Source organism: Anolis carolinensis, chromosome 1, assembly GCF_035594765.1.
Source record: "Anolis carolinensis isolate JA03-04 chromosome 1, rAnoCar3.1.pri, whole genome shotgun sequence".
Classification (NCBI taxonomy): domain Eukaryota; kingdom Metazoa; phylum Chordata; class Lepidosauria; order Squamata; family Dactyloidae; genus Anolis; species Anolis carolinensis.
Window position 1 is genome coordinate 291795902 of NC_085841.1, and position 11389 is coordinate 291807290.

The following is an 11389-nucleotide window of genomic DNA, read 5'->3' on the forward strand; positions in this document are numbered from 1 at the left end:
ATCCCTTTGATGTAACTAAGGTAAGTATGTATTTTTCTCTCACATACTGCATATAGAGAAGAAATGTTGGTATATTTCTGTTTTACAAGTCTGGAAACTTTGATCCGAGAGAAGACTGGAATAAAATGTTTGTCTTATTTTCTAGGTTTGGCCTCACGGGGATTATCCTCTCATTCCTGTGGGAAAGATTGTTTTAAACAGGAATCCTGTCAATTATTTTGCTGAAGTGGAACAAATTGCCTTTGACCCAAGCAACATGCCTCCAGGAATTGAACCTAGCCCTGATAAAATATTGCAGGTATAGGCTATTTAATATTTCTTCACCTCTGATGGCATGTTCTTAAGCTTTCTAAGCTGCAGTATAATAGGAAATGTAAGCATTTTGCATGTATCAGTGAGACTTTATTTTCTAACCAACCTTTATTTTTGTATGTTGTATTGTTCTTCTATTTCATTTTTGCTGTCCCACATCCTCCACCAACAAATATAGCGTATATATTTGAAACCTTTGGGAAAGGTCATCCAGAGTTTTGCGGTGCCATCTATATGCAGACTACTACTCCTTCCCACCTCAGTATTGAATCTGGACTTCCAAATTTTGGCAGTGTCCAGGAGTGTATTTGCACATTAAAACCTTGTGTATCAACTGTGCAGATTCCTTGATATGTCCTAGCTGGTGCATGCCTTAGTTACATCTCATTTGGATTACTGTGTGGAGTTGCCTCTGAAGAGTGGTCAGAAACAGCAGCTGGTCCAATGAAAAGTGGCTGGATTGCTAATTGAGGCTGGCTACAGGGAGAGCAACTCCCAGTTGAACAGCTCCACTGGCTGCCAGTCTGTTTACGGTCCCAATTCATAGTGCTGGCTATGACTTATACATTTCTATATGGTTTAGATCCAGGCTATTTGACAGATCATATCTCTTGGTATGAACCTGCCCTGGCCCTAAGATCCTTCTCTCAGTCCCACTACCTTTGCAGGCTCAGTGGCAGCCTCTCCACTCTGGAACTCCCAGCCCATGGAAGATAGAATGGCCCCCTCCCTACTGTCATTACATTGCCAGGCTAGGACCTTTCTTTTCAACCAGGCTTTGAAAGTATAGAATAAACCTAAGACCAAGTGAGAGGTTTTTATGTGTTTTAAATTGTTTTGATGATCTTAACTGTTGATTTTTAATACAGTTAACCCCATTTTAATGTTTGTATCTGTTAGATTTTAATTCATGTTAATGTGGGATTTGTGTATTGATAGTGTTTAAATGCAGTTTGTGCCATGCTTGTATTGCAACTGATTGCATCATCCAGAATGTACCATAGTGTGGAAAGAGTGATGTCCTTGATGTGTGGCTGGAACTAGGGAGTATCCAGACACAAGTGTTTGTGCATACTGATTGCGTCAGTTCAGTTGAGTTCTGCCTGCCTAGAGTTCGAGTCAAGTTCTGTCGGAGAACAGAACAGTCCGGTGTTCGTCTGTCATCTGCAAGTCTGTTTGTGTTGACTACTGCTGCATACAGTAAAACTTTGTAAATAGTTTTATCAACGTCTCTGAGTGTCTCTTCGTTCTGCGCTCCACTGCTTCCATCCAACTACAGCTGCGCTGCAAATACTTTGACAATTCATACATGCATTTTTTTATTGTTAGCTGCTTTGACTCTCCTTTGGCAGAGAAAAAAAAGGGTATTAATACATCTTCTTCATCATCATTTTCCTAATACCAGATTCAGGATCCATGCCAATTAATTCCCCTTCCTCCCAAAATTATGACATTGGTAAAGCCAGCAGAAGAAGCAATTTCAAACCATGGGTGGGTGAGCAGGTTGAAAGTCAGAAGGCAGCTGTTGGGATGAGACTCCCACAACTGCTTTTATACTCCATTCTCAGACCAGAGTGAAGACCAGATCTGGTCAGTACAAACACAGAGTGAGTTTGAACCACTTGGTTCAAAACCATTGACTACTGCTCCTTGGCTCCCCCTTCCATGCTCCTTAAGCACAGAACTTGGTTGGAGAGGAAGAGCTGGCACTGCAGGAATTGGCAGCCCCAGCTATGCTCTCCATCCATTCTACAACCTTCTGTGTTGGCCATTTTCTTCAGAGCCATTTCCACAATTAAGTCAGTAAAATGTAAAACAGAAATTTAGGAGGCGCTTATTAATGTGTATTGATTTAGAATTGATGTGATGTTTTAGTTGACCTGGAGGATTTGAACCTTGGAAAACCAAATTCAAATCCTCCAGATGCTATAAAGCTTCCTAGTGACATTTGGCCAGTCATTTTCTTCTATCAAACCTACTCCACAGAGCTGTTGCGAAGGTGAACTGGAATCTCAGGTATAGTACTTGATACATAAAATAACACCTTGGTTTGGTCTAGCAGATCTTCTTTTAGGTTGATATCATTTAAACTGTCACATTTCTGCTCTGAAGGTGGTAGGAGCATCAGTAGACTAAAAAGTTGATCTTGCCATGATTAAAATTGTGCAAGGCCAAAATCAAAGAATGACTGAAACCTGTTGAAAAAGAAATTACTCATGTTCACACTTGTCTTTGTGATATTTTATTCTAGGGGCGTCTCATAGCCTATCAAAACACCCAGAAATACCGTCTAGGATCCAATTATCTGCAAATTCCTGTAAATTGCCCATACCGAACCCGAGTAGCCAATTACCAAAGAGATGGGCAAACGTCCATATCTGGCAACCAAGGTAATCGTGGTATCTTTTTTGGAAGTAATTCTTTAATAATGCTTATCATGTGTGGTCACCGTTAGTCAAGTATGATTTTCTTCCAGAGGTAGAGTCTTGGCAGTGGATCTGAAGAAAATTTATTCTGGATCTGAATGGTTTTTTACATTGTGAGCATAGATTTCCAGATAGAAGCCAGTCACAACAAAGATTGTCTTGACATGCCTTCTTCCTCTTGGCACGTTTATCCCTTTTGCCCTCTATTCATGTGTGTTCAAAATCCAAAGCATTGTTGGTAACAACTGACATCCATACAACAGATTTAGAAAGACAATAGCTTTATAAATACAAATATAAACAAACATCTTGGGGCCCATCCAGAGAGGCCCATATCCTGGGCACTGTCTGTGTTTTACCAGGTGTCCAAACAACACCGCTGGTAAAAATAAATTAATTTGGAATAAACTAGGGTTTTCTGGGTTTGTTCTGAATTAATTAAATACCAGGTAAGATGTGAATCTTAAGGTATATCCAGGTCTTACCAGGTGTGGGTTCTATGTGGATTTGGGGACTGCGTCACACAATTGCCAGGCCCAATCCACATAGCTATCACAGTTCTTTTGGGCTCCTGGACTGAAAGAGCACCCATCACCTCCCCCCAAACCCCAAATTTCCCTCTAAAAATTAAATAAAACATACCTGGCCACCATAACATTTCTCCACGTGCCCTCCTGGCATGAGAAAATAATGCACCAGGAGACGGGGGGGGGGGGGGGGGGGGAGCAGGGAGCAAAGTTATGGAACCCAGATATGTCTTATTTAATTTTATAGGGAAATTTGGGGGGCTTTAGGGTGGCTGCAAGCCATCCCAATTGTAATCGGGATGGAATGTAGCTATACCCCCCCACCACCCAGAAAGCCTGGGGAGTGTGGACGGTAATTCATGTCAAAGGAGATTTTAGGCTTGTCTGGAAGCACCCTCAGTATCCTTATGAATGTCCCCGTCCTTGAACACTCTCTGCTTCATTTGGGAGAAAAAATACTGCACAATGCTCGGACAGTGTTGTATTTTGGATCAATGTTGGCTTTTGTGGAGAAGTAGCAGAAATGGTCAACATTTTCTACTATTACACCATTAAGTTGAATTGCCGGCATTGTAGAGAGATTGGTTTGTGTCTGCTGGTAGAGCACTTTCATTTTTTCAATATTAAGTGAAAGGCCAGACTTATTTGCTTCTGCGGAGGTGTTTAAACGGCATGTAGGCTGTCTTCTGAATTATCATGAATATATTGGAGTTCTACAAAATAACATTGCTATCCTACTTTTGACTTTCACCCTGCTATAGAGCTTGCCATCTGTCTAATGGGTATATTATATCTGGCAATCAAGGTAATTGTGATATCTCTTTTTAGAAATAATCCTTTAATAATTCACATTAACGTTAGAAAGAGTTTACAGAAGGCACTGTCAGATTTCCTTGGTTGAAGGATTTTTAGTCTCTTACTGCTGAAAATATTTTCACACAAAGATCCTTTCAAGTGAAGATGGTGGCAGAACTATTTAAGACCTTCTCCTTAAAATATTTTATATTTCTTCCTCACTTGTAATTGTAAAATACATATTGTTTCCTAGGTGGTGCTCCAAACTATTATCCAAACAGTTTTAGTGGCCCTGAGGACTGGCCCTGTTTGGAGGAATCCTGTGAAAATATCTCAGGCGACATACGGCGCTTCAATGATGACAATGATGACAATTTATCTCAGGTAAGCAGAACGGAAGTGGTCTATTATGTTATTTTGGGAATGAATGCCTATATAAACTGTTTTTTTTTAATGGGGCAAATTGATTCCCTTGAGATATCTGCTAAATGCAGAGCATATTTTTTTTAGCTCTAAGTGATTTGCAATCTCCCATATGTCATATACCTGTTAACATTCTGTGAAAGAACATGTATCCTCAAGAATATAAGACGTTTTCAACAATAAAATTTGTATATTTATATGTATTCTATTACTGCGATCACTTATGTTTTTAAGGATATACATGCAGCGTAACATGGTAATACGGGGAAACCACTGAAGGGTCATAAGGGGTGGGAAGAAGAAGGAGGGAGCTGGATGGGGAGGGATGTCTGGATTGGCTCTAATGCGCTCCTTGTTTCTAATGTGATGTTTAATATATATATGAGCTTTCTATCTCAGTTGGCTAGTCTGTTTAATGTGGAGAGATGCACTTACAAAGGGAGGAGAGGGTTGTGATTCAGAGCAGGAGGAGATATGGGAGGAGGAGACAATATTATTATCATCATGGGGAGCATAGGAGATTTCTTACTGCCTCCAAATTGTCTCCTCTGGTAAATAACCTGAATGTCCAAGGTGGCAGGTTGAAACTGCTGCTGTTAAACATCAGGTCAGTTAACAGTAAAACAACTATCATCCAGGACTTGATAATGGATGAACAAGCTGATCTGGCATGTATTACCGAGACCTGGTTGGGCGATGCTAGTGGGGTTAATCTCCCCTGGCTTTGCCCACCAGGTTTTTTGGTACAGCAGCAGGCTAGAACATGTAAACATTTCGGAACATGTGAACAGTTGACCACTGCTGTTTATACATCCATCTTTTTGTTGTATTCTCAGCTTATTGGTGATCACTGGGCATGAAATTGCTAGTGGATGTGGTTTGGAGCATGTAGGTATGCTGGCTGGAGTGCCAAAGTAATTGGAGGAGGTAAGAGAGAGCAACTCCTCCTTTCTTCTTCCTTATCCTGTGTTGCTCTGGTGCTCTGCCCAGTGTCACTACATGTGTCAAGAGATGGCCATCACCAATTTCATGCCCAATGGTTGCAACTAGGCTGAGGAGGCAGTAAGGGTGGCCACCCAGTGACAACCACTGAATCGGTTTGGAGCCAATGAGACATTTGGACTCTGCTTGGTGCTGTGCAATGCAGACAGCTGCCAGCTGCCGACCTGACTTCATGGCTTGCTGTGAGTACTACCTTGGCACAAATCTAGATACCCCATTCCTGATCATTCTACTGTGTTTGGGTGTGTAGAACGACCCTTAGAGGTCATATTTTGCTTCAACATTTCATCTTGTGCCAGAAGAAGATTAGCTGCTGCTTGTAGGCATGCATTAAAATAATATATGCCGTTTGATATGTGGGTCAGTGCTATAAAGGAAACAACATATCTCAAATAGTAAACCTGAGAGAAATCTTCAAGAATAGACCTGATACCCATTGCTTTATTAATGGCAGTGATTAAAACCCCCAAAGATACAATATGAGGCCCACAGTTTCTAGTCTTATTTTAGAAAAAGTATAAATGGTTAAATAGCAACAAGATGGATCTGTAATAGAGGGTTTGCTTTCAACTTTCATTTAAAGGTACGGGTCTTCTATACCAAAGTATTGACAGAGGAAGAACGTGAAAGACTTTGTGAGAACATTGCTGGCCTTCTTAAGGATGCTCAGCTTTTCATTCAGGAGAGAGCTGTAAGTGGTAAACTATTACATTCAGTTAGTTCTGATTTTTCTGGTAAGACTTCTATTGTGAGAATTTTCGAGAGCAAAGGATACACACAGATGTCAGAATGCATAGAAATACAAAATGCAAAAGTACTGATGCATGAGTGGAAAGAAAAAAGGTATTAAGACAATAAAATGCATAGAAATACAAAATGCAAAAGTACTGATGCATGAGTGGAAAGAAAAAAGGTCTTAAGACAATAAAGGTTCAAGCTGTTTCTGAAACATCTTTAAAACACAAGGATGAAATAATAGTGAAAACCTCAGTTGCAGTAGATTAAATAACAGTAGAATAAGTAGTCTTTCTTTCCACAGAAAAATTAACACCATTCTTAATTATTTTCTAGTCTCCCATATAAAGTACGGCAAAACTTCTCTTTTGATTCGTGACAACTAGCTAAAATAAAGAACCCATTCCATACCACTGAAAGCCTTTGATTAACTGTGAGCAGTGCATGCCAAAGAAACATAAGTCTGCACTGAAACACAGAAAACTGGAAATCTGAATTATGTATAGTCATTTGGAACAACATAGGGAACAACATTAATTAACATTCAATCAGTCTGTTACATCTACTACTCCATAGCTAATGGCATACATTCTAGAGCCCATATAGTAGCTGGGAATGAAAAAGAAATAACTGTTTGCTTCAACCTCCTTTGGTGGTCCAGGTGAAGAATTTCACTGATGTTGATCCTGACTATGGTGCACGCATCCAGGCCCACTTGGATAAACACAATGCTCAAGACTCCAAAAAGGTATGGGAGCTATTTCATCTCAAACTGCTGTGTAAAAAGAGATGACTAGGAAATATTGACAAAAGCCATTAAAATATGAATATCTGTAGATGGAGAGAGTGGAAAATGGAAAGAGAAAACTATAAATGGAGGAGAAAGGACGCCCTCCATAAAACCCAACCTTCAAGGTTGCCGTGGAGTAACTCTCTGCAAGTAGAGATTGCAGATCCCCTCAAGATGGCCTCTCTATGGCTGCACACAAGTGTGTTTTGTGAATATTCACTGTCTCGTACTGCATTAAAGCTAAGTTCATCCAAGTCATCTTCAGTATCTCAGTAAATCTATGTGAGCTATCTGTCATTTGGAGCTGTATCTTGTGGGATAAGACCTAGTCTTTGACTGCCCCCATATCTGTTCCTGGCAGTGGTTCTACACAGTCCAATAAAATGTGCTTAAAGGGATGTGCTGAACCACCTCAGTGGTGACATCCACACTTCCCAGCTCTGCTGAGCCCTGTCCCCACATATCATTGCATGCACATGTCATTTGCTCAGAAGCTCCCCTTTTGTGTCTTGTGACTCACAAAGAAGGCTGGGAGGAGCAACTGGAGGGAGGGAGGAGTCGGCCCAGGCTGTTGGGTGTCTGGACTGCCATAGAGACCAGCTGCAGGTCTCTAGAGTATCATAAGTAACCCAGGGGAAAGCCCGAATCCTGCATCTGAAGGGCAGCTGTGCTAAGTGGTTTTCCCCAAGTAAAATTGGATCAGCCTGGGTGTGTTTTGTGGCCACATACAGGAAAAATTGCTCCCACGCTGACCTAAATGATGTGGGACTTGTGACATGTTCTCCTCTATTTCCTCAGGCTAAGGGTTTTTTGGGGTGGAAATGGGGACAAGAATTAACTGAAATAAATTATACATTTCCAAAACCCAAGCAAACAAGTTGATGTTGGGGCTGATGGCACACCTGAACACCAAGTCTTAGAGTGTGTCCTTTAACATCATTTAGTATCTGGAACTCTGCAGTGTTGAATAAGATTCCACTTTAAAAGGATTGTTAGCTTTATTACTACACATTTCTCTTTCAGGGATAACAGTATATGTTTAACCAAATGAAAATACACTCTTAGCAGAAGGCAGAAACTCCTTAATTTAAATTAAATTTAAACAGTATTAATGTTTTAAAGAGAACTGTATTTATTTCTGTGGTAAATATGACATTCACACTTAACTTGGACTAGATAACTTGCTTGTTTCTAAACATGTATTTGAAAAAAGAATGGGAGTAAATTGTCTTTTTTTTAAAAGGAATATTGACTAGTTAAAAAATTAGTAGCTAAAAACCCCTTCCACTTAAAAAGCAAAGATTCTGAATGTATACTGTCTTTTTTTCCCTAGGGTTCAGTACACTGTTACACACAAGCCTCATCTAAGACTGGAAAGAACTAATGGCATGATCTTGAAATACCAGTTCTTCTGATTAGAGCATTATCTCATGAAATTACAATCAATCTAATTGGAAAATGATACATGCAGTGCCTTAACAAATGTTTCCATGTTTTCTGAAATATCTTTTAACACCAAGCAGTAAAATTTTGTTAAGTTCTGCAGATCAAGCAAAATAATTTGTTTTCTAACAAATCTTTCACTTATTTATTAAGGAGAACATCCATAATACTAGGAAGACCTTTAACTGCAGACACCCAGACACTTGGCTGGATGTCTGCAGTATTTTTTTCATGTTCATATGCTAGGGAAAAACAACTTTTTAATTGTAATACCTCTGCCTGGTGTACTAATTTACTATACCCCTTTTATGTGAAGTAGGCTTAAAACTGATGATTCATTATTGGAGATGCAGTCTGTTACATAACCTGCCAGATTAGAACCAGCTTTGAATCAAGCACATTATCTTAACATTGTGGTTCTTATTTTGTGATGGCATCTCTTAATTACAAAATACCAGCATTTTGGAAACAGCAAGGTTTTCTCAGTGGTAGCATTTGGCTCTTTTATTAACACCTATTCTACAGTATTGTATTTTAACCAGTAATATCTAATCACAATGTGTGCTATTTTCCTTGGATGTAATTTTTGCACATGGTTCCCTCATTGGTGAAAATGAGATGGTTATAAGTAAATCTTCTGAAATTGATATACATCTAGAAGCCCCTGGTGGTGCAATGGCTTAAACCCTTGTGCTGGCAGTCGGCGGTTTGAATCCAAGGAGAGTGGATGAGCTCCCTCTGTCACCTCCAGCTCCCCATGTGGGGACATGAGCGAAGCCTCCCACAAGGATGGTAAAACATCAAAACATCTGGGCGTCCCCTGGGCAATGTCCTTGCAAATGGCCAATTCTCTCAACACCAGAAATGACTTGCCGTTTCTCAAGTCGCTCCTGACACACACACACACACATACACACACACACAAAACCAACCTTATATTCCTTCCCAGCTTGGTAGTGGCACTGGTTACATATCTTAGTCTCATCTAACAATTGTATCATTACATTCAGTTCTAGCTCTTTCCTAATTCTGCATAGACAAGTTACTCATGTGTCCTAGTTCCAAATTGGCATAAGAAGATGTTACAAAATCAAATGAAGTATAGATTCATATCATGACTCAGGAGAGCTCTAATTGGTAAGTGCTGGTGGCATTAATAATAATAATGATAAAACTTTATTTTTATCCTGCTCTATCTCCCCGAGGGGACTCAGGGCGGTTAATAACTGCATTGCCACTAATCTCCTAGTGAATCAGTGCTGATCAAGAATTTAAAAACATAGCTGTTTAAGTCTGGAATGTCAGTAAACAAAGAAAGCTTGTAGCAATTTAGAGATTAACTGAACATGGAAATATACACTTTTGTAACCAGGCCCGGCCCAACACGGGACGCTAGCCATGCCCCCGCGTTGGGCGCCATGTTCCCAGGGGCGCTATCGAGCCCCTGGGAGGCATGGCCACACTTGGCCCCGCCTCCGGCGTCCAGGCCTTGCCTCCCGCGCTGTGGGAGGCATGGCTGCGCGACGCGGGAGGCGTGGTCAAGTCTGGCCCCGCCTCCTGCGGCGCCTGCCGTAGAGACAGGGTGCCCGCCGCGGGAAGCGGGGCTGGCCACGCCTCCCGCGGCGGGCACCTTGTCCCAGCCAAGCTGCAGCGGGCGTGCGCTGCAGGAGGCGTGGCCGGCCACGCCTCCCGCAGCGCACGGCCGCTGCAGCTTGGCTGGGACAGGGTGCCCGCCACGGGAGGCGTGGCCAGCCCCGCTTCCTGCGGCGGGCACCCTGTCCCAGCCAAGCCGCAGCGCACGCCCGCTGCAGCTTGGCTGGGAGAGGGTGCCCGCCGCGGGAGGCGTGGCCAGCCCCGCTTCCCGCTGTGGGGGACGGGGTCAGAGCGCCCGCACGCAGCGTAGGAGACAGGGCCAGGTCTGGCCCCGCCTCCCACGCTGCCCCACGCCGTGGGGGCGGGGTCAGGGCACCCGCGCGTGGTGTGGGAGGCGGGGCCAGATCTGACCCCGCCTCCCACGGCGCGGTGGGGGGGGGCGCAAAATTTTTTTTGCGTACCCCTGAGGATTCCCTTGGGCCGGTCCTGTTTGTAACCTAAGTATATTTCCTTGGATGTCTCTGAGGAAGTAGGTTTAGGGCCTTTCCACACAGCCATATAGCCCAGAATATCAAGGCAGAAAATCTCACAATACCAGATCTGAAGTGTGTTATCTGAGTCCACACTGCCATATATTCCAGTTCAAAGCACATAATGTGAGATTTTATTCAGCTGTGAGGAAGAGGCCTTAGTCTAAGAAAGTTGATGCTATCAACCTCAAGCTCTCTTTGAATTATTGTCAAGAAACTGAGCTGCTTAATTGAATACTTTGATATATGTTTAACATAACATATGTTTTTGTTTTCTGATGCACTAAACAGACTCAACATATACCTGACCTTCTCTTTCAAAAAAGTTACCAATTTGTATTTGCTGCACTTGTAGTTGATGAAAGTTTCTAACAAGAAGACAAACACTGCACATGCATTAAAATACATATAGCTTATGCTAATTTACACAATTTCAAACAGTTCCAATGAAAAGGGGAAATATGAGGTGTCTAAAGAAAGCAAGATGGAGGATTAAAGAACTTTCAGCTAAGCTAAGATTGAAGAGGCTGATGTACAAGGAAATGGAAAAATAATGTCTGACTTACTGGGTGGCTTGTTCCTGTGGAGTGGCAGAAAGAGAAGCTCCCCTGGCAGCTGCCATCCATGTATCTCCCATTTCTCTCTTTGGATGTAGGGGCTGCTTGCCCATTGGAAGCTATGGCAGCCAGTAGGTGTTTGCTCAGTGTACCATGCTCACTGGCTGGTGTGCGATCTCCACTGGGTGGCCGTGAACACAGATGGGGTTTCCACTAAGTTCAGTGGACGTCTTTAAGAGACTGGCTCAGGTCTGGT

General features: G+C 42.1%; 1 protein-coding gene across 1 annotated transcript in view; it reads left to right on the forward strand.

The window, feature by feature from the left end:
- LOC100564467 (catalase) overlaps positions 1-8856 on the forward strand; it is a 22145-nt gene extending 13289 nt beyond the window's left edge. The window contains exons 7-13 of the mRNA XM_062967865.1: positions 1-20; positions 146-298; positions 2564-2702; positions 4314-4444; positions 6069-6176; positions 6882-6968; positions 8344-8856. The exon at positions 1-20 is cut by the window's left edge and continues 172 nt beyond it. Of these exons, the coding sequence (XP_062823935.1) occupies positions 1-20; positions 146-298; positions 2564-2702; positions 4314-4444; positions 6069-6176; positions 6882-6968; positions 8344-8394 (689 nt within the window). The 3' untranslated portion in view covers positions 8395-8856. The remainder of the gene's footprint in view (positions 21-145; positions 299-2563; positions 2703-4313; positions 4445-6068; positions 6177-6881; positions 6969-8343) is intronic.
- The last annotated feature ends 2533 nt before the right edge of the window (positions 8857-11389 follow it).